The 24,186-nt window shown below is 47.3% G+C and overlaps 1 protein-coding gene across 1 annotated transcript in view; it reads left to right on the top strand.

The window, feature by feature from the left end:
* The window catches only part of TMEM266 (transmembrane protein 266), a 252,753-nt gene that overhangs the window by 86,720 nt on the left and 141,847 nt on the right, over positions 1–24,186 (top strand). Inside the window, exon 4 of the mRNA XM_030187354.1 lies at positions 16,695–16,849. Coding sequence (XP_030043214.1) covers positions 16,695–16,849 — 155 coding nt within the window. The remainder of the gene's footprint in view (positions 1–16,694; positions 16,850–24,186) is intronic.

Genomic DNA, 24,186 nt, shown 5'->3' with positions numbered 1-24,186 from the left:
ATTTAACATATAATTTCAATAATGCTGACGGGCCACAAGGCTTGAAGGAAAACATACCAAAGACAAAAAAAGCTGATCAGGAGCTAATCCATTAAAAAATGTAAAAACAAAATTTAAAATCAATCCTCCCCTTTATAGAATAGACTCCTACTGTGAGTTCTATTATATATTTGTCATCATTTAGCATAAAAGTAGCCACTGTCATTTCTTTGCAGATTTTTTACATGAATATTACTCGAACAATTTTCTAAGAGCAGCGGCGTACCAAGGGCGGGGCAATGGGGGCAGTCTGCCCTGGGTGCACGCTGCTGGGGGGGGGGGGGGGGGTGCAGAGAGCAGCCGAACGCCTATCTGCTCTGCTGGGTTCCCTGCTCCCTCTGCCCCGGGACAGGTTATTTCCTGTTCCGGGGCAGAGGGAACCAGCGGAGCCGAGAGCCGCGCAGCTGCTCCCATCAGCTAAAAATGCACCTGGAGGAGGGAGGTGCTCATCAGCAATCCGCCCCGTGTGGCAGCTGACCTAGGGTCGTCACTGCCTAAGAGCCTATTCCTTAGTGTCCATACCAGACCAATCCAGAGCCAGTGGGTTATGTCGGTAAACCAGCTGATTGAGAAAGAGAAACAAAGTAGTTCTGTGTGGTTTGCCGCTTAAGAGCACCAGGCAACCATAGAATATTTTTCTCTTCAACCATCAGCTGGAGACAGTCACACCGTGCAGCTTCTGGTCTGTTTACTGAGACAGCTGTGAACCCAGTTGGCTGTTGGGTTTCATTAAGCAGAGAGGGTACCTTTCTGAAGATTTGAGCTCTTTAAGGTTTTGAAGACATTTGGAACCGGGATGTAATTCAGAGTTCTTTAAAAGTTCCCCATCCCTCTTTATCCCCCTTTTTTTCCCCTCTAGTCATGAAGGAAAAGAGCTGGTTCATGAGGAGAAAGGTTTGGTGGTTCATTGGACATCCAGATCCCTTTCTTTATCTCCTCAGAGATTTTAGTAGGGTTGAGGTGCAGCTAAAGTCTGAAGAGGATGTCTCTTTTTCAGTGCTGAACACTGAGCAAGCACAGAGGAGCCACCTTGGACACTGTTTCTGAGGTTTACTCAGAGCCCATAGAGAGTCTTCCCCCTCATCCTGTACCTCCCTCAACCTCCTTTGACTGTGGTAAGGTGTATTTTATTGATCCTTTGTTTTGCAGTGTTTGAGAAAAAACTAAAAGAACCTATGGGTGAGTGCATGGAATTCTAGAATTCCACAGTGACTGTTAACGGTGCACTGCACATAGGGCTGGAACTTTTAGCAGGAGAGGAGGAGTCTTACAGACTCCATCTTTTAGTAATATGGAGTAGCTTGGCCAGACTCTTATGCTGCCCTCTGGACCAGGGGAGTAGCTAGGTGGGGGCATGGGCCCCCACAGATTTAGCCCTGGCCCCCTCTACTTTCGACCCCGCCGCCGCCGCCAGGTACTTTTGCTGGCAGGGGTCCCCAACCCCCGCCAGCCTTAGTCTTCTTCAGCGCCGGTCTCCGTCGCGTTCGCTGATCTGTGCTGTGAGTACTAACTGATGTACTGCATGAATGCCCTGCGGGGGGGGGGGGGGTCCGAAAGTGGGGTGGGGAGGGTCGTCAGCAGGGGGGGTCGTCGGCTGGGGGAGGCGGGCTAAAATGTGCCCCACCACCACCTTGGGCTGTGGACCCCCTCCCACCGAGGTCTGGCTACACCCCTGCTCTTGACGCTGAAAATCAAGATGTCTTGAATATTTTAAGAGCAGTTAAACTAAATTGAAAGAAAAAAACGCAGGAGCCTTGGAGTGTTGGTGGAGTTGGAAGAATCGCACCTTTCTCTCAGCGCTGAAATACAGTCTGTTATTGTTTTAGCCTTAGTGGCATACATTTTGAGGCTCGCTGATACAATTATACTGTCCTTTCATCGGCAGCTGCCAAGAAGCAAATCTTTCTTTTCTGTTAATGGGGGCATGGATCTGTTTTATAAGGCCGTTAAAATCTGGAATCATTAGGGTTCTCTGCTATTGTATAGGCAGTAAAAAAGAAAATCCAAAAAGTTCATTACTCTGTAGGAGGATTTCTTGGCGTAAGGGCAAAATCCGCACTCTTGAAGTGATTAATGAAATGCTTCTCCAATTCTTCCCTAGTGGTATGCACCATTAAAACACTTGAACAGCCTGTGCTTAAATTTTGTGAACAGGAGATCTTTGTGGTGCCCTGCTGTTTCACTGCCCTGGAAGATGCCCGTAGTTCACATGTTATTCAATTAATTCAATTGTTGTAATTCAGGCTTCAGTAGTTTTGAGTGGGAACAGCATCTTACAGTACTACCTGAGTTTGCTTGCTAGCACCATTCTAGCCCTTATCGCCACTGGTCAGCAGTACCATGCAGTATTTGGAGTAAATTGTCTTGGGGGAGGGGTACTTCCCCACCACTGTCCAGTCAAAAGGTAGTTTATTTGGGATGGGGGTTGCACATGTGCTACATTGTGGGTACTAGCTCTCTTCTAGATTGTACTTTCTTATATAAAAAAATAAAAAAAACATTTAAGAGAGTGGAGACTTCCCAGCAGAAGAAGTGTCTATTTTTTATATATAGCATGGTAAAACCCAAGAAGCACAATCATCGATCTCCCTCAACGCATCGTCTGCACCAGGAGGAGCACTTCTCTTCCATCGAGGAGGTGCTGGCAGGGGGGTCTCCATTCAGCTGGGACCAGGTATGTGAGTTGACACTGGTAGTTCAGCAGGCTGACTGACCCAGTGCTCTAGCCTTTCCCGATGTCGACTCTTGATGAACAGATCTCTGGGCCGTGCTCCAGGAGCACTAGGCGGGGTTTCTCTAACAGAGTGCATTGGCATCAGGGATGCTTGCGTCAGCCGTGCCTCTACCTGCTGTCTCACAGGGCCCTTAGCCTGCGGTGAGATCTCAGACGCTGGCACCACATGCGGTTTCGTCGTCGACAGCTGCCCATACGGGTATCCCTTCTACGTAGATGCTCCACTGGAGTCAAGGGTGGAGCCTGCATCTGAACACCCTTCCACCAAGGACCTAATTCCTCCTGTCCAAGGTAGGCTCAGACTCGGGCTTCCCATGAGGAGCTTTTGATGACACTGATATGAACTTCTCATGGGCATCTAATGAAGATCCAAGGTACCTCTCAGAGAAGAGTCCTATGGAATACCGTAAGACCCCTCCCCACCAGAGGATAGGTAAAAGTCTCCACCTAGACAGGCTATGACTATTCTGCTTCACAAAATCCTGTGTGATGTTCAGGTGAAGACCTGGGAGTCCCCTCTGTTCTTGTTCTCCCAATGAAAATAGACAACATGTATCAGATTCAGAGTTCACCAGGATTTGATAAGCCACAGTTGCCTCATCATTCCCTGGTGGTGGAATCTGTGTTCAACAGGCTAGAAGTTCCAGAGACTTTGTTTCAGCACCCCCTAACAGAGAAGCTCAAACTCTGGACTCATTTGGGCAGAAGATGTATTGGGCCTCAGTGCTCATATCCCATATATAGTCATACCAGCTGTACATAAGCCTCTGCTTGTGGAACTTGGTGTGAAGTACGACTAATTTGTCAAATTCTCTCCTACCAGAACAAGCCGAATCTCTTTGCCAGCTGGCCAAGCAGCAGAAGGTGTGTCATAAGTTCCTGGCCAAGGGTGCTTACAATATTTTTGATGTGGCATCCAGGAATTCTGCTCAAAGTATAGCGATGCACAGACTCTCATGTCTGAGTATCTCTGACTTGGACCCAGCGGTCCATCAGAGGTTGGCAGATTCCACATGCTGTGGAGATAATCTTTTTGGAGAGAAGTTGGAGGAGGTCACAGACCTCATCAAAACACACACATACCATCAATACTCGCTCCCAGTGAGTTCCTTCTGCATCCTCCTTATCCAGGAGGTTTTTGGGCGTAAGTATGCTCCTTCTCACCCCACTTACCAACTTCAGCCCCAGCATGCTCGTTCAAATCAACAGTCTGCGCCTAAGACCCAACCGGTTCCCCAGGTCAAAACAAGGGATGAGTTTTTGACTGGTTTCAGCAGAGCATAGCTGCCATACAAGTTACCGTCTCAGACGACCTACCAGTGCTAGTGGGAGGTTGAGATTTTTCCAAGAAAGGTGGCTCCTTGTAACCGAATAGTCCGTCTTAGTTTTGCCTTGCATTGGCATCAAAGACCACCAAATTACCCTCCAAGAGCATCTTACTTCAGCTCTCCTCACAAGGAGGTACTTGCAGAGGAATTCTGTGCCCTTCAAAAGGCTTATATGGTCAAAATTGTTTCACCAGGGCAAGGGATTCTATTCCAGATACTTCCTTGTGCCAAAGAAGACAGGAGGGAAGGCTTCCTATCCTAGACCTAAGGGCCCTGAACAAATTCCTGGTCAAAGAAAAGTTCCGGATGGTTTCCTTGGGGACCCTTCTCCCAATAATTCAGGCTCAAGATTGGCTATGTTCTCTGGACTTAAAGGATGTCTATACGCATATTCCAATACTTCCAGACCCGAGGAGGTATCTCAGATTTTGACTGGGAGCACATCACTTTCAGTACCACAGGTTGCCATTTGGCCTTGCATCAACTTTTTCACCAGATGTCTAGCGGTTGTCGCAGTGTTGCTACACAGACTGGGAGTCCATGTGTTTCCCTACTTGGATGATTGGCTGGTGAAGAGCACGTAGAGGGATGGTGCTCAGGAGTCCACGCTGAAAGCTGTTCAGGTGCTAAAGCTACTAGGATTCATTTTAAACTACCCCAAGTCCCCGAGTCCTGGTTCAACAATTGGAGTTCATGGGAGCCCTGCTAGACGCGCTGAGGGTGGATGCTGTAATTGCACTCGCCGCTTAGGTTCGAGCCAGCCAGCAGGTCACTGCTCGACAGATGTTGAGGTTTCTAGGGCCTCCACTGTGCATGTCACTCCCTTGGCACGCCTTCACATGAGAACTGCCCAGTGGTGTTGAGCATTCAGGAACCTAGCAGATGTCATCTGAGTAATTTCTGAGTTGACTCAATTAATTTGACTATGGGACTTCCATTCCAAATTCCTCAGCCCCAGAAGGTGCTGACAACGGATGAATCTCACTTGGGGTGGAAAGCTCACTTAGACTGGCTTCACACTCAAGGTGCTTGGTCAGCCCAGGAGACAGATCTTCACATCAACCTTCTGGAGCTACAGGCAATCTGGAATGCTCTAAAAGCTTTCAGAGAGTGTCTAATCAACCAAATTGTACTGATTCAGATGGACAATCAGGTTGCAATATATTACACCAACAAGCAGAGGAGTACCAGATGATACCCTGTGGGTCAGGAGGCTGTCCAGATGTGGTAATTGGCTGTCCAGAATGGGGTAAATTTAGAGCCATGTAACTGTCAAGAAAATCCAACAGCCTGGCTGACAGACTGAGCAGGGTAACTCAGCACAGGCGTTGCCCGTTTTTTCCGAGTGTGGGGCACCTCTTTGCTACTCCTTACAATCAGAAGGTCCCTCCGTACTGTTCCAGGCTTAGAGCACATGACAGACTAGTGTTGGATGCCTTCCTCCTACATTGGGGGAATGGTCTTCTGTATGCGATCCCCCCCATTCCTCTCATGGGGAAGACTTTGCTGAAACTCAGGATCATGGAACCATGATCCTGATAACTTCATATTAGTCCAGGCAGATCTGGTTCCCATTTCATCTGGAGATATTCTCTGAAGAACCATGGAGATTGGAGTATTTTCTTCCGACACTCATAACGCACAATGAGGTATCTCTTCTGCATCCCAACCTCTAGTCTTTGGCCCTCGCAGCCTGGGTGTTGAGAGCTTAGAATTTACTTCCTTGAATCTACCAGAGGGTGTCTCCACAGTCTTGCTGGCTTCCAGGAAAGATTCCACTAAGAGGTATTATTCTCTCAAATGGAGGAGGTTTGCCGTCTGGCGAAGCTAAGGCCCTAGATTCTCTTTCTGGACCAACACAGACCCTGTTTGAATGCCTTCTACACCTTTCCAAGTCTGGTCTTAAGACCAACTCTATAAGGGTTCACCTCAGTGCGATTAGTGCTTACCATCACCCTGTGGAAGGTAAACCCATCTCTGGACAACCTCTAGTTCACTTCATGAGAGATTTGTTTTTGAGAAAGCCCCCTATCAAGCCTCCGCCTGTGTCATAGGACCTTAACGTTATCCTCACCCAGTTAATAAAAGCTTCTGAGCCACCTGATTCCTGTCCACTGAAGTACTTGACCTGGAAGCTCTTATTTTTGGTAACAACTTCAGCTCACAGGGTCAGTGAGCCTCTGGCCCCAATACCGGATCCACCTTATACAGAATTTCATCATAACAGAGTAGTTATCCACATGCATCCTAAGTTGTTTATCAGGTAACAAAGCTACAGTATCTACTAGTGTTGCTGCTGTGGCTAATTCAATCTCCGAGGATTCCAACAAAGCAGAAACATCAATAATACTAGTAAAAAAAGGCCTGTTTCTGACACAAATGAAACGGGCGCTAGCAAGGTTTTCCTCGGAGTGTGTATGTTTGGGAGAGTGTATGTGAGAGTGACTGTGTGAGAGTCAGAGTGAAAGTGTGAGTGTGTGTGTGTGAGAGAGAGAGTGAGTCTGGGTGTGAGTGTGTTTGAGAGAGTGTGTGTGTGAGAATGAGAGTGTATGCAAGTGTGTATGTGAGACACAGTGTGTGAGAGAGTGTGTGTGTGAGAATGAGAGTGTATGCAAGTGTGTATGTGAGACACAGTGTGAGAGAGAGTGTGTGTGTGTGTGTGCGAGAGAGTGTGTGTGTGTGAGACACAGATTCTCTGTGAGAGTGAGTGTATGAGACCAAGCGAGTGTGTGAGTGACCGTGTGGCACATAGAGAGTGAATGTGATACAGTGTGAGACAGAGTGTGTGAGAGTGAGAGTCAGAAAGACATTGTATATGAGAGAGAGAGTGTGAGCCTTGCCCTCCCAATCCATGCCCATCTGTCCCCTGCCCCCTCCATTCATCCTTTTCCAGCAATTCCCCTCTCTCCCTGAGCCCTGCCCTCCCAATCCATGCCCATCCATGCTCCTCTGTCACCTGCCCCCTCCATTCATCCCTATCCAGCAATTCCCCTCTCTCCCTGAGCCCTGCCCTGCAATCCATATCCATCCATGCCCATCTGTCCCCTCCATTCATCCCTATCCAGCAATTCCCCTCTCTCCCTGAGCCCTGCCCTCCCAATCCATGCCCATCCATGCTCCTCTGTCCCCTGCCCCCTCCATTCATCCCTTTCCAGCAATTCCCCTCTCTCCCTGAGCCCTGCCCTCCCAATCCATGCCCATCCATGCTCCTCTGTCCCCTGCCCCCTCCATTCATCCCTTTCCAGCAATTCCCCTCTCTCCCTGAGCCCTGCCATCCCAATCCATGCCCATCCATGCTCCTCTGTCCCCTGCCCCCTCCATTCATCCCTATCCAGCAATTCCCCTCTCTCCCTGAGCCCTGCCCTGCAATCCATATCCATCCATGCCCATCTGTCCCCTCCATTCATCCCTATCCAGCAATTCCCCTCTCTCCCTGAGCCCTGCCCTCCCAATCCATGCCCATCCATGCTCCTCTGTCCCCTGCCCCCACCATTCATCCCTTTCCAGCAATTCCCCTCTCTCCCTGAGCCCTGCCCTCCCAATCCATGCCCATCCATGCTCCTCTGTCCCCTGCCCCCTCCATTCATCCCTTTCCAGCAATTCCCCTCTCTCCCTGAGCCCTGCCATCCCAATCCATGCCCATCCATGCTCCTCTGTCCCCTGCCCCCTCCATTCATCCTTTTCCAGCAATTCCCCTCTCTCCCTTCCATGACCCCCCCCTCGCATCCATGCTCCTCTCTCTCCCATGTCCCAGCCTGGCCCGCCCTCTTCTCCCCCCCCCCCTTCGCATCCATGCCCCCCCCCCTTCGCATCCATGCTGTCGTTTCTCCCCTGCCCTCCCGCTCCCATTGTTCAACTTTACTGCCCACCCTCTTCTCTCCCCCCCAACATCCCTTTTTTTTTTTTTCTTTTTAAATTTACCTCGGTGGCGGTTCTGGCAGCGCAGCGTCAGGGAAGGAGTCGGTGCTCCCGACGTCTAGCCTTCCCTTCGCTGTGTTCCGTCTTCTTCTGACGTCATCCTTGACGTCAGAAGAAGGCGGAACACAGCGAAGGGAAAGCTAGAGACGTCGGGAGCGCCGCCTCCTTCCCTGACGCTGCGCTTTGTTTGTTTTTGTTTCCGCCCTCGACGTCATTACGTTTGACGCGAGGGCGGGGCAGAGACGGCTGGCTGGCTTCACACCATGAATCCACGAACCCTACAGCCAGGGAATATTTGAGTGACTTCAGAACGTTGTCTTCAGAACGTTCACGGTGCGTTTTATTATATTAGATTTGGTTTTTGTTGTTGGGCTACTTCTTTCTTTGGGATGTAATATACTTGAGTGAATGGGGGTATATTTTCATCAGGTATTCCCAATATTACTTTTAGGTAACGCTTTAGCATTTCCATTGGTTTGACCATTGTCACCCTTGGGAAGTTAATAAACCTGAGATTGTGATTTCTTGTATAATTTTCAAACATTTCTGATTTACTAGTAAAAAAAGGCCCGTTTCTGGCTGAAATGAAATGGGCGCTAGCAAGGTTTTGCGCGGAGTGTGTATGTTTGAGAGAGTGACTGTGTGAGAGTGAGAATGTGCAAGTGTGTGTGTGTGACAGAGAGTGGGTGTGAGTGTGTCTGTGAGAGAGCGTGTGTGTATGTGAGAATGAGTGTGTGCGAGTGCGTATGTGAGACAGTGAGTGTCCTTCCCTGTCCCCCCTGTCAGGTGTCAGGACTGGGGCGACTGTGGACAGTCATGAAGGCAGCCCCTACCAAAATAATGAAAGCAAGACCATTTGTATAATAATCACTGCATTCCAGAGAACAAAATGGAGCAAGTTCCCACATGCTATCTTTTGCTTTCTGTATTCAGTAGCTGACAGGCTTGCTAGACTTACCTAAGTGGCTGCAGCTGCAATACACTGAAAAGAAAGCAAGGAAACCTATGAGACGTAGATACGGCTGTCCCCTTGGCCTCTGACGCTCCTCCCTTCTTCTATTTGACTTCCCTCTGATAGGTCTATCGTTCGGTGTGACGCTCCTCCCTTTTCCTGTTTCAGTTCCCTTTGATAGGTCAGAGCGGTGCAGCTGTGACACTCCTCCCTTCTCTGATAGGTCAGGGCGGGGCAGAGATGTAGTGTGCTTAAAAATGGTTACAGAGCTTCGAACATATGAACTGTTGAAGCCTCAGAGTGTGCTTTAGAACGTTGAGGGTGCTTTTTATGTGCAGATGGAGCGTGGCCTACGGCCCAGATGGGCGTGGCTGAGACTGAGGGTGAGTAGTCCGAATAGCCTAGCCTACCAGGAGGACAGGAGTTCAGGACAGATGGAGTGAGCTTCAGAACGTCTGAGGGGGGATTTTATTTATATAGATATTTTAAATTTGAAATGTCTTTCATCATTGATGTTTGAAAATCCTGCATACTTGTTAAATTCTTTTTAGCAGTTTCCTGTCGTTCAAATAAAGATTTAATATCCAAATCATTTTTTTCCATTCTCTGTTCAAGCAGTCCAATTTTACTTGATACTTTATTAGTTTGAGCAAGAAAAGTTTGTCCTAATTGGAAAACTAAATCCCATAATGAATCTAACCTCTGCTGGTTTTGCCAACAGTTCAGGGGGACAGACAACATCATTTCTGGAGCCTTCTCTCATTCTGTGCCTTGTTGACCCGCAATCTTCATTTCAGGGATGCTCTGGGGGATTCCAACAATCCCTCTACCTCCCTCATACTTTGCTGTTGAAGAGCTTCACTCGCTCCTGGGCCCAAATCACGCCCTGGTGGCGGGCCCGTCAATTGAATGAGGGAGGAGCTAGTCCTCTATGATTGTAGAGGCAAAGCTCTGTGATCGGGCTCAGTGTGGTCTCTAGCCCCGGAGACGCCGTAAACTCCTCCAGCATGCCAGCATCTCCTATGGGACTGCTCACGATCAGCTGGCCAGTTCCCGGAGTCCTCAAAAATCTGTCCATAGGACCAGCAGGTAATGGGGAAGGCAGCGGGGACGCTCGTGTCACTGCTTTACCCCGTCTTTTTGGCATTATTAGATCGCGGTAAAGAGGACTACACTACTCCTAAGTGCGTGCGGACGTCTTGGAATTCCATCACATTAAAACATTTTAATAACATAGGGTTTAAGCAGAGGTGGAACATATAGGCAGAAAAATAAAGTAACAGGAGTTAGGTACAAAGTAAGGGTGACTAACTTAAGGAAAATTGCTTGTGAAGTCAGAAAGAGTGCATGAAAATCTTAGTTAGAAGAGTAGTACATAAGCAAGTCCTGCTACAGTATGTGCATCTGATGTTAGTCCTTGTGTGTGTATAACTATTTTGTTAGTTGCTTCTTCCATTAAATGCTCTGTAGAATAGTTGATTTTTCTCCTGCTTCCTGAAGTAGAGATAGTCTTGTGTTAAGTGAAGCCTTTCAGTAAGTGTGTTTCAGAGAGGGAGGGCTACCCCGGAGAAGGCTTCTTGGCAGGTGTCACATTGCTTGATTTCTTTTGAAGATGGTGTACTTGATTTCTTTTGAAGATGGTGTGAGTAGAGATATTTCCTGGGAGGACATTGGCAACCTTGGAGAGTACTGTTGTTCAAGTACTTTGGCCCATTTCCTTTAAGAGCTGGAAGATAGACATAGAGGTTTAAATTTAGCCCTGTATTGTACTGGTCACTACCAGTACAATACAGGGCTAGGTTTTTGCAGAAATGGTGTAATGTGATCACATCGCTTTCAACCTCTTATCAGTCATGTTGCTGTATTCAGAATCAGTTGAAGTTTGGTCTGACTACGAAGGTTTACACAATCTAGAGTGCAGTAACCCAGTCTTGATGTTATGATGGCATGCACAACTGTGACAAGACTTACTTTCTCATTGTATTGGTTGTTGCAGATGATAGACAGCTTTTGAAAGATTGAAAGTTGCATGGATTTGGGGGATCAAAGTAAGTGTTGAGTCTAGCTGTATCTGAAGGTTCCTGATACGTGATTTAAGGGGGAAATCATAGCTCCCCAAAGGGAGTTTGATGTCAGGTGTGTGACCACTTGTGTTAAGGACCCACAGGAACTCGGTATTACTTGGTTTCAGGCACAGTTTGTTGTTTTTAGCCCGTTCTTGAATCATTGTTAAACAGGTAGTCAGATTATTCAGGGCTATAGGAAAGTCTGGTTTAGCTGCATGTCTTCTTTCTACTGCAACACTGCAGACTCTATTTGATTATCTTTACTTCCTACTAATTATCTACTGGCCTTTCCCAATGGTCTTATGAATTCTATTGTCAATTCTCCATCATCTTTGGGAAATGTTTCCATGCATCCATTATGTTTTCTCTGTAGTAACATTTTCTTATGTCTTGCTGCATTTTTTCCTAGCATTTGTGATGTCCCCTAGACTTGATGGTAAATGCATCCTGTTTTCTTGGCCATAGATATTTGAGGTCTATTTTGTGCCAGTAACTAAAATTTCACAATTTTTTAAAAATATCTTAATATTGATTTTTGTTGCCATATACAGTAAATGGCCAGTGTAGAAATCCAGTCATTATTCAGGTGGGAGCGTTCAAATGGTAACACAACTGAGATTTTTTCATTGGTTTTCTGGCTATGTCCCAATGACTTAAAACCATGGGAAAGTATATTGTGCTGCACTACAGTTCCTCATTTTCCCTTGATAAAAATGACTGTCATCTTGTATATATGTCATCTATGAAAAATATTTTAAATGCTGTCTGCTGCAGGCAGAATTAGCCCGGATATTAGTGCTAGGCCACATTTAGGCAGTGGTATTGAATATCAGCATATGGAAGTCACATTTATTTATTTATTTATTTATTTATTTGTTGCATTTGTATCCCACATTTCCCACCTTTTTGCAGGCTCAATGTGGCTTACATTATGCCGTAATGGTGATCGCCATTTCCGGAATGAGAAATACAAAGTGGTATTGCATTAAAGTACATAAGTGATAGAATAAGTAATAGAGTAAGTTAGATAATCAGTTCATTTCCGACGTGAGAAATACGGTGGTAGTGCGTTAACGTTCATTAGTGACAGAGTGATTGAAGCAATCAGTTATGGAGAGTTCGGTTTTGTCTGGTTCTGGTGGAGTTTCGTTGTCTGGTATTTAGGATGGATCTTTGTGGTATGTCTTTTTGAACAGGTTGGTCTTTAGTAATTTTCGGAAGGTTGTTAGGTCATGCATTGTTTTTATGACATTTGGTAGTGCATTCCATAGTTGCGTGCTGATGTAGGAGAAGCTGGATGCATATATTGATTTATATTTAAGTCCTTTGCAGCTGGGGTAGTGGAGGTTTAAGAATGTACGTGCTGACCTTTTTGTGTTCCTGGTTGGAAGTCTATGAGATCTGACATATATGCCGGGGCCTCGCCGTGAATGATTTTATGGACCAGGGTACAGATTTTGAACGCAATTCGTTCTTTTAGTGGGAGCCAGTGTAGTTTTTCTCTTAGGGGTTTAGCACTTTCATATTTTGCTTTTCCAAATATGAGTCTGGCTGCAGTGTTTTGGGCAGTTTGGAGTTTCTTAATGATTTGTTCTTTGCAAATGGCATTTAGGCAGTGGTATTGAATATCAGCATATAGAAGTCTCTGAGACTTATGTGGGTCCTGGCCAGTGTTCATAAGACACTTATGTGGGGCCCAGCAGAATGTTGGCTGGGTCCTGCAAAAGCTTAAGCAGATTCCCTCACCCACTCCATTTCCTCTCCTCCTACTTCCCCCTCCCTGATACCAAGCCCCCCCCCCCCCCCCCCAGGCCTAGTGTTCCAGCATGATCTTACAAGCTCCAGCTCATCATGGCTCCTTTCTCAAAATGGCTGCTGCAAACTCTAGTAGCATCCTTGTGGTACTAGTGAATACTGTAAGACTGATACTAGTGAGTATTGTAAGACTGCTGCTAGGGGTCATGGTGGCCATTTTGTGAAAGGAGACATAATAGGCAGGAATGATTGGTTATTGCTCCTGCCCATAGGACCCTGCTTAAACCACCAGGGATAAAAAAAAAAGGAAGTCCTGGGAGTTGTACAAGGATGGGAGGGGTGGAGGGGGCTTTGGGAAGTGGAGGGAAGAATTGCACAGGATACTACATGAGAGTTAACCGGGCACCAGCCAATATTCAGACCCTGTGCCCATTTAGCTTTGAAGAGTATAGTTAGGACAACTTTTTTAGCCTGATATTCAAAGTGGTTTAACTGGGCAGGAGACGCTTAAGCTAAGACCCAACACGGTCTGTGTTTCGGCTGTATGCCTTCTTCAGGGGTCTCAGCTCAGAATATGTGACCACAGACACTTTACGCTGCTAACGCTGAGCGTTATTCATCATTCTTAAGGATTACGCCATACATTTTCATCCTCGAGTTGCTTTTTCCAAGTAGTCATAGTCGCATATTCTGAACTGTGACCCCTGAAGAATGAATACAGCTGAAACACAGACCGTGTTGGGTCCAGGTGATACATGTGACTTTTTAGGCGAATAAACCTTTTGGAAGATATCGGACTCCTGTTTCTTTCTTGGAACATCCCTCCACCCCTGTCTGCTGTGGAAGGACTTTCCCGCCCTCCTCCTTCTGTAGTTTGACTGTTTCATTGGGGGGGGGGGGGGGGGTGGAGGGCAAAGGGTGGGGTGTGGCATTAGCATATTCATATATGCATACATACATCTCTTACATGTTCATTTGATTATTCAAAAAAAAAATAATGAAGATACATATAAATATATATACATTTTTTTTAACTGAAAATGAATTAACAATGGGAGATTTCTCTCAGCCCCCTCTCACATTCACATAAATTAGTAAGTGGTCAGCAAACTTCCCCTGTCTCTGTTCCCTAGACCTGACACCACCACCTCCAAAACCCAGCTCTTTCTCCCTTCCTCTGTCTTTACACAGCACTTCCCTCCTCCCCCTTGTGTGGCCTTAGAAATACACAGGCTCCAGATACAGAAAAGCAGTATTTGGGAGACAAAATGACTGACAGTGATAGCGAGTAGTTACATATCTTCCAGAGTTTTAGTTCTATGTATTCTAGACCCTCGCCTCATACAAAATAGGGAACCACAAAAAACAAGCAAACAAAAACTGAAACCGAGACCCCCTTCTTTTCTGCCAAAGAAAGCCGGACTCTCTAAGCAGTGCAATTTCTGGTAAAAGAAACAGAAATGCACTTTCTCCTGTACTCTACTAAAATAAAAATAAAAAAATTGATATACATTTCTTAAAACACACACACATTTCAATCATTAAAAATAAATAAAAATAATTTTTCCGGGCACTTTTCTAATTAGGTTGGTCTCAATCTATTCCACTTTTTATGTCATCTTCTCTTAAATTCTTTTCCAGATCAGCCTTTCAAGTTTTTCTGTCTTCTCTTGTCCTTCTTCCCGTCCTCTATATCCATCTGGCACTGATCTTTCAGTGTTATGTTTCTTGTCTCTGCCTCTATATCCACCTAGATATAATTATTACTCCTCATTCTCCCTCTCACCCTTTAGTCCAGTTTCCATTTCAGCACCCATCTACCTACCAGCTTTTCCCATCTCCATGTCTATCTCCCTCTCCAGCAATCTGATTGCCCCCTCTTTCTTTTCCCCAAGTTTCCAAGTCCCCTCCTCAATCCCCCATTTCTACTTTTTGTACTTATCTACTCTCCCACTGTCTCATCACCTCACCAGCCCCAGCTCCATCCCTGTCTCTCCTTCCTTGCCTCCAGGCCATTCTTCTGTACCCCATATCTCTATATCGTATTGCCTCTTTCACCATCTTTTTAACCCTGTTTCCACCCTCACTCAGAGGGGGATGATCAGAAGCAAATGCCGATGCTAGAGGCTGTTAGTGCCATACTAGCGCAGGCGTTTGCTACCGTCCCATGATCAGAGCCCTCGAGTGCGTGAAACAACACACTGGAGGGCTCTGAACACAACTGGCATGCAAATGCATGCTAAACAGGGCTAAATATATTCATCCCCAATGATCAGCAACCAGCGCGCCAAAGATTGGGTTGCTGGCCGCGGCAAACCCTACTCCAGCTCTGAGCTGGCATTAGGGTTTGCAGATCATTGGGGAGGAATGGTGAGCCCTGTCCAGCATACATGCTTTTTGTCCCAGTTGATTCATTACTTTACCTGCTGTCTAGGGTTGACAGGGGGGGGGGGTGGGGGGGTTGGATCAGTGGAACAATTATTCTTGGATAAACCAGGTGCCTTTAGGGGTCAGGTGAAGGGTACCATATTTTTACTTAGGAAGATAACTCTAGTGACATAAAAATGCATACTACAGTACTGGCTATCTCAGGAGTCTCTGGAGGAACTTGTTTCATGTTTTGGCACAGTGGGAGGCCCAAGATGCTTGGGGGTCCCCTAAGCGTAAGAAAAGGTTTCTCCAGATTTGGGAGCCTTATGTGCACACCTTGCATCCCCAGGGTTGCAGCCTGTTGCTAAATACTCTCTGATCTTTGACTGCTAGGGTGGGAGGGCAGTTAGGGGCTGATTGACGGGAGGGGGGAGGAGGAAGGTGGGGGATGGGGGCTGGGAGGGAGGATGGGAAAGGGGGTGTATTCTTTATACAAAAGATGACTCGGCTTCTTGTGGTACGTTTCAGTTACACTTTATTCTCGGTAACAAATGATTGCACATAACAAAATTGTTTCAACTAAAATAGTGGTAGGGGTGGGTGATAAAATTGTTAAAATTTGGATAACTGTCTTTATTTTTCTGTCTTTTATTTATTGAGACTTATTAACTTCCTTTATGAAGATATTCAACCAAGGCGGTATACAGTAGGTGCAGTTGAACATAAACTTATAATTTTGTTAACAGCATAACAATAGTAAAACAGTATCAAAAATATACACATTTTTATTGTGTCCTATTTGATATTTGAATCTTTGTGTTCATATTATTGGATAGTTTACTTTGAATTGTCATCAGTACAAAAAATGTTAAAACATAAAACAAATAGGAAGAAATATGTTTTTACTCGGTGAATTGTGAAGCTCTGGAACTCGTTGCTGGAGGATATAATAACAGCGGTTAGTGTATCTGTGTTTTAAAAAGGTTTGGATTAGTGCCTGGGGGGGGGGGGGGGGGGGGGTGAGGGGAGTCCTTAGTCTGCTATTGAGAGAGATATGGGGAAGCCACTGCATGCCCTAGAATTGGTAGCATGGAATGTTGCTACTATTTGGGTTTTTGCCAGATACTTGTGGCCTGGATTGGCCACTGTTGAAAACAAGAGACTGGGTTAGATGGACCATTGCTCTGACCCAGGGCTGCTATTCTTATGTTGTTCTTCCCCAGTATCACCATCCCTTTTCAATGGCTCTCATTCTCTCAGGTCATTCACACTGTATCTCAGCCTTTTCTCACACTTCATACCCGTTCTCTTACCCTCTAATTGCCAAGTACTCATTATCCCCTTGAAATTCCCATTCCATCTCTTCTGTTCATAATTCTCTGCTGTGCTCCCCTACACTCTTCCATTCAATCACCAAGTCCCAGTCATCTCTATTCTCTCCTCATCCCATCTATATTTTCATATCTTTTATAAAATTATAGCACATCCCTAATTTTAGCGCCATTTTTTTGTATCTCTTGCTTCTTCTTCAGATCTAACTGGCTAAAACCTTGTTGTGGGAGACGAGCTGCTGTGTGGCATGTGTTTTTGCTAAGTGCAGGACTCAACAGTTTCCTGGTGACATGTGTAATGGTGGTGGTGATTCTCTTAACCCTGGAACTTTTAATAGATATAAAGTTTCTTCAGTGTGAGTATACAACTTTTAATCCAGTGAAAGAGAAACTTACATGAGGCCAATTTGTTAAATTTTGAACCTTTTACTTGCAGCTGTAATTTGATGATGATAAATTGCTACGAACTGTGTAAAGGTCTGAGCCAGCATAGCTAAATAAAAAGCAGACTACAGCAAAACTATTCACTGGGTATGGTATTGGAACTTTTAGTTATATATAATCCTGGTTAAATTCTGCACTAAATAAATACAAATTCTGTTCAAATGTTAGGAAAATTCTGTCCATGTTAATTAGGAAAATTCTTCCATGTTAATTTAAAATTCTAAAAAAATCTGCATACTCTATTTTTTCTCAGAATTCCTTATCATAAGACCTTGTTTCCACCCCTTCCCCACCCCTAATATTTCAGGGCTACCTCCTCCCCCTCCCCCCCTCCAATTTCTCAGTCCCACTAACTCCTTGCAAAACTCCCAATCCTGTGTGTCCACAATTCTCCGAGGACAAGCAGGCTGAAATAATCCTCAGAAGTGGGTTGGCGATCTGCGCCAGCCTGGGAACCGGCATTTGAAATAGCAAAAACGTTTGCTAGAGCCTTATTAGCGCGCTGCATATTCACCGAGTGCCTTCCCGCCTGCCATGCGGCCACACTCCTCAGTTACTTTTTTTCTGTGTGAGGAGCGGCAGCTGTTTTCCTGGCTCCGCTTCTTCGCCTGGAAGAACCTTCAGTGCCTGTATTTCACAGCCTTTTCCCTGTATTTTCTTTTTTCTTTCGGTATTGTAAAAAACAAAAAAAACCCAGAAGTTCTTTTTAATTCTTAGGTTTTCTTTTTGATCCGCGTAAAGTTTCCTTTTATTTTTAGTTGCAGACGTCCTTAGGCCTGCTCGGCCGGATTTTCTCCTTTTTGTACGTATTTTTCAGCACCATCGCGTTTTTTTTTATTTGGCTAGGGCAGTCTTCCCTTTCCTGTCATCGAAGACTCCCAGTGGCTTCAAATGCTGTTCTCGGTGCAACCGGACCATTGCAGCCACTGATACCCATTCGTGGTGTATTCAGTGCCTTGGGCCCGACCATAACCCAGCCCATTGTGCCCTTTATCTTCGTATGAAGAGAAATACTCAGCTGGCTCGAGAGGCCCAGAGAGAAAATCTTTTAGGGGCTCGGTCCGGTCCTTTGACGTTGGCATTTGCATTGAGGTCGGCGGCGGCGGCGGCATCGAAGGAGGTATTGACATCAGGAGTGGAGGTAGGCATGGCTGCTGAGAGACCTTGACATACTGGGAGCAGCGAGGCATCAAGTGGGTCTCCACCCTCCTCGAGGCCTCCTGCTATTCAGGTCCTCCGGGACCGTCTATCTTCAGACCCGAGGAGATGTGGGGTTTCAACATCATCCTCGTCAGCACTGAGGAGCCTCGGTGAAGTGCATCGAGCAAAGGCTAAGAAGCACTGACACCGTTCTCCCTCGACATATGGTTCCAGGAGCTCCGGGGCACCGAGGACATCAGCACCCAAGAAGAGTTGACGCTGGGAAGACCACTCCCCCTCCATACAAGAGGTGCTGGCGCATCGGTCGCCCAGCAGCCCAGCTCCCGAACCTCAGGCAGCTGTGCCACCGACTGCTCCACCGGCCCCAAAGCCTTTTCCCATGGCCGCTCTTGATGAGCAGATTCGGGCCTTGCTTCCAGAGCTTCTGGAAGGACTGCTGTGCCAAACTGCATCGGCGTCGGGGGTGCTTGCGCCTACCTTGCCGTCTGCTGCAGCTCTGTCTGGCCTTGCACCCGTGGTGAGGTGTCCGAGCTCGGTGCCGCTTGTGGCTCCGGTATCAGCTGCCACCCAGGTCGACTCCCCATTGACGTCGATGGAGGAATCCGCCACAGTCCATGCAGGGGTCGGCCCCTCGATATCACCATCGAGATCACGGGTCTTCGGCATCGAAGCGGGTCCGGTCTTGGAAGTCACTGAAGGAAGTGCTCTCCTACAACGAGGAAGAACATTTGTGGGAGTCAGAGGAAGATCCCAGGTACTTCTCCTCAGATGAGTCCTTTGGGATTCCCTCTGAACCTTCTCCTCCATCTGAAAGGAGACTGTCTCTTCCTGAAAGCCTCTCATTCTCATCTTTTGTGTGGGAAATGGCTCGGGCCATTCCGTTCCCCATAGATGTGGACGATGAGCCCAGGGCTGAGATGCTCGAGTACCTGGACTACACCTCTCCAGAGCCGCCAAGAGGGGGACAGGGGGACAAAATTCCCTGCCAGGGTCAGGCTACTGGCGTTGCAGTCCCCGGTCTCACTTGCCTGCCTCCTCGGCTCTGGGCCCCCTGCATTCGAAGTGGCAGTCACAGATCGCCTCCCTTTGGGCCTTCCCTCCCTGTGTTCTGCCCGCGCGGAAACCGGAAGTTACATCAAACGAGGGTGAGACACAGGGAGGGAAAGCCAGAACAGAGGCAATCTGCGACTGCCGCTTTGAATGCAGGGGGCCCAGAGCTGTGGAGGCAGGCAGGTGAGACTGGGGCCTGCAGCGGGGGGGGGGGGGGGGAGTGACGGGGCGGCAGCGGCCGGGGGGGGGGGGTAAGGCAGGGCGGCCTTGCCCTGGGCCCGGCCTAGTCTCTCAGCGGCCCTGCACCTCTCCACCTAGGGAGGCAGTGAAGGCTCCTTTGCATAAGGTACTCAGGGAAGCCCCTAGGCAAAGCTGGGCGTCCCCTCTGTCGGTCCCCATAACCTGGGTTGATGAGATCTCAGTTACCCCACAACTCCATGGTGGTGAACTCCGCCCTTAAAAGAGCCAAGAGTTCTAGAGACTATGCTTCGGCGCCCCAGGCAGAGAAGCTAGGACCTTGGACTGTTTTGGGAAGAAAATGTATCAGGTCGCCATGCTCGCTGCCCATATACAATCATACCAGCTCTTCACGAGCATCCACTTGCAGAATTCAGTGCGGCAGCTGTCTAGTTTGGTCAATGCCCTCCCTCCGGAGCAGGCCAAGCTTTTTTGCCAGCTGGTCAAACAGCAGAAGGCGTGTTGTATTTCTTTTTGCCAGGGCGCATACGACACTTTTGATGTAGCTTCCAGGATCTCTGCTCAGGGTATAGCAATGTGCAGACTCTCATGGCTGCGTGTTTCTGACCTGGACCATTTGGTCCAGCAGAGAATTGTGGATGTTCCTTGCTGGGGGGTGGGGGGGGGATATTTTTCGGAGAGAAGGTGGAAGATCTACTTGACCAGATCAAGAAGCACACAGATGATATGGCTTCTTTCTCCCGCTGGGCACCTTCTGCTACCACTTCCTCAACTAGGAGGTATTTTGGTGGATCACAGAGTGCTCCCTATTCCTATTCTAGGTGTAGGTACATCCCTGCATCTCGCCAGCCTACCCAAGCTCAGCCCCAGTGTGCTTGTTCTCATCAACAGCGTGTGCCCAAGACCCCTGCTTCTCCCCAGCAAAAGCAAGGGACAGGCTTTTGACTGGCTCCAGGAGAGCATAGCCACAGTAAGTGTCCGTGCTGGATGACTTGCCGTTTGGGGGGAGGTTACCTTTTTTTCACCGAAGGTGGCCTCTCATAACCTCCGACCCGTGGGTTCTTCAAATAGTCTGGTTAGGATACACCCTCAATAAGTACATAAGTACATAAGTAGTGCCATACTGGGAAAGATCAAAGGTCCATCTAGCCCAGCATCCTGTCACCGACAGTGGCCAATCCAGGTCAAGGGCACCTGGCACGCTCCCCAAACGTAAAAACATTCCAGACAAGTTATACCTAAAAATGCGGAATTTTTCCAAGTCCATTTAATAGCGGTCTATGGACTTGTCCTTTAGGAATCTATCTAACCCCTTTTTAAACTCCGTCAAGCTAACCGCCCGTACCACGTTCTTCTGCAACGAATTCCAGAGTCTAATTACACGTTGGGTGAAGAAAAATTTTCTCCGATTCGTTTTAAATTTACCACACTGTAGCTTCAACTCATGCCCTCTAGTCCTAGTATTTTTGGATAGCGTGAACAGTCGCTTCACATCCACCCGATCCATTCCACTCATTATTTTGTACACTTCTATCATATCTCCCCTCAGCCGTCTCTTCTCCAAGCTGAAAAGCCCTAGCCTTCTCAGCCTCTCTTCATAGGAAAGTCGTCCCATCCCCACTATCATTTTCGTCGCCCTTCGCTGTACCTTTTCCAATTCTACTATATCTTTTTTGAGATACGGAGACCAGTACTGAACACAATACTCCAGGTGCGGTCGCACCATGGAGCGATACAACGGCATTATAATATCCGCACACCTGGACTCCATACCCTTCCTAATAACACCCAACATTCTATTCGCTTTCCTAGCCGCAGCAGCACACTGAGCAGAAGGTTTCAGCGTATCATCGACGACGACACCCAGATCCCTTTCTTGATCCGTAACTCCTAACGCGGAACCTTGCAAGACGTAGCTATAATTCGGGTTCCTCTTACCCACATGCATCACTTTGCACTTGTCAACATTGAACTTCATCTGCCACTTGCACGCCCATTCTCCCAGTCTCGCAAGGTCCTCCTGTAATCGTTCACATTCCTCCTGCGACTTGACGACCCTGAATAATTTTGTGTCATCGGCGAATTTAATTACCTCACTAGTTATTCCCATCTCTAGGTCATTTATAAATACATTAAAAAGCAACGGACCCAGCACAGACCCCTGCGGGACCCCACTAACTACCCTCCTCCACTGAGAATACTGGCCACGCAATCCTACTCTCTGCTTCCTATCTTTCAACCAGTTCTTAATCCATAATAATACCCTACCTCCGATTCCATGACTCTGCAATTTCTTCAGGAGTCTTTCGTGCGGCACTTTGTCAAACGCCTTCTGAAAATCCAGATATACAATATCAACCGGCTCCCCATTTTCCACATGTTTGCTTACCCCCTCAAAAAAATGCATTAGATTGGTGAGGCAAGACTTCCCTTCACTAAATCCGTGTTGACTTTGTCTCATCAGTCCATGTTTTTGTATATGCTCTGCAATTTTATTCTTAATAATAGCCTCCACCATCTTGCCCGGCACCGACGTCAGACTCACCGGTCTATAATTTCCCGGATCTCCTCTGGAATCCAAACCTCCAAATTGCCCACCGAGAGCTCAATCGTTCAGCTCTCAGCACAAGAAGGTACTTGCAGAGGAACTCTCCACCCTTCTAAAGGCCCTTGCAGTCAAACCCGTTCCACCAGGGAAAGAAGGGCTGGGATTCTATTCCAGGTACTTCCTTGTGCAGAAGAAAAGGGGGGAATGCGTCCCATCCTAGACCTAAGGGCCCTGAACAAATTCCTGGTACGAAAAAAGTTCAGGATGGTTTCCCTGGGCACCCTTCTTCCCATGATTCAGGAAGACAATTGGCTATGCTTTCTGGACTTAAAGGATGCATATACGCACATCCCAATACTTCCAGCTCACAGGAAGTATCTTTGATTTTGGCTGGGAATACAGCACTTTCAGTACTGCATGCTGCCCTTTGGCCTATTGTCAGCTCCCAGAGCGTTCACAAAATGCCTAGCAGAAGTTGCAGCGTCGTTCTCTTATCTCGACGATTTGTTGGTAAAGAGCACCTTGGAGGACAGTGCTCGGGAGTCCATGTGGAAGACTATTCAGGTGCTAGAACTACTAGGGTTTGTAATAAATTACCCCAAGTCATCTCACTCCAGTTAAGTAATTGGAGTTCATTGGAGCATTGCTCAACATGACAACGGTTTGAGCCTATTTTCCTGAGGCATGGGCAGACAACCTTCTGTCCCGTGTCCAAGTTTCGAGCATCACTGCAAGTCACAGCTCGGCAGATGTTGAGACTCTTGGGCCACATGGCCTCCACAGTACATGTTATACCCATGGCACGTCTGCACATGAGATCTGCTCAATGGACCCTAGCTTCTCAGTGGCATCAGGCCACGGGGAATCTAGAAGATTTCATCCATGTGTCCTCCGATTTTGCACGTTCTCTTCAATGGTGGGTGATTCAATCCAATTTGACCATGGGACGTCTATTCTAAATTCCTCAGCCACAGAAAGTGCTGACGACGGATGCATCTCTCCTGGGGTGGGGGGGAGGGGCTCATGTAAATGGGCTTCACACTCAAGGAGCCTGGTCCCCCCAGGAAGCAGATCTTCAGGTCAACCTCCTGGAGCTCCGAGCGATCTGGAATGCTCTACAGGCTTTCAGAGATTGAATTAAGATAATTTGGTTGGATAGCCAAACAGACATTCAGGTTGCGATGTACTATACCAACAAGCAGGGGGGCACCGGATTTCGCCCTCTGTGTTAGGAAGCCGTCAGATGTGGTTTTGGACGCGCTTTCACGGCATGTTTCTCCAAGCCACTTATCTGGCAGACGTAAACAGTCTGGCTGACAGGCTGAGCAGAGTAATGCAACCTCACGAGTGGTTGCTGAATATGGGCGTAGCCTGCAAGATCTTCCACGTGTGAGGCACCCCCTCGGTGGATCTCTTTGCCACTCAACTAAACCATAAGGTCCCTCAGTACTGTTCCAGGCTTCAGGCCCACAGCAGACTAGGGTCAGATGCCTTTCTCCTACATTGGAGAACAGGCCTTCTATATGTGTATTCTCCCATACCTCTAGTGGGGAAAACTTTGTTGAAACTCATGCAAGACCGCGGAACTATGATTCTGATTGTGCCCTACTGGCTGCTTCAGATATGGTTCCCTCTTTTTCTGGAATTGTCCTCCAAAGAACCATGGAGATTGGAGTGTTTTCCGACCCTCATCACTCAGAACGAGGGGTCGCTTCTACATCCCAGCCTCGTCTCTGGCTCTCATGGCCTGCTTGAATACCTTCTACACTTGTCAGAGTCTGGTCTCAAAACCAACTCCGTAAGAGTTCACCTTAGTGCAATTAGTGCTTATCATCATCGTGTAGAAGGTAAGCTTATCTCTGGACATCCTTCAGTTATTTGCTTCATGAGAGGTTTGCTTTTGTCAAAGCCCCCGGTCAAACCTCCACCAGTGTCATGGGATCTCAACGTCATTCTTACCCAGCTGATGAAAGCTCCGTTTGAGTCACTGAATTCCTGCCATCTGAAGTACTTGACCTGTAAGGTTGTTTTCTTGGTGGCTGTTACTTCAGCTCGTAGGGTCAGTGAGCTTCAGGCCTTAATAGTGATGCACCTTATACTAAGTTTCATCATAACAGAGTAGTCCTCCGCACGCACCCTAAGTTCCTGCCGAAGGTGGTGTCGGAGTTCCATCTGAACTAGTCGATTGTCTTACCAACAATTTTTCTCCGTCCTCATGCCCACCCTGGTGAAAGCAGCTTGCACACCTTGGACTGCAAGAGAGCATTGGCCTTTTACATGGTCTGCCCAGTT

This window comes from Microcaecilia unicolor, chromosome 1, assembly GCF_901765095.1.
Source record: "Microcaecilia unicolor chromosome 1, aMicUni1.1, whole genome shotgun sequence".
Taxonomy (NCBI): Eukaryota; Metazoa; Chordata; class Amphibia; order Gymnophiona; family Siphonopidae; genus Microcaecilia; species Microcaecilia unicolor.
This window is presented reverse-complemented; position numbering and strand designations above follow the sequence as displayed.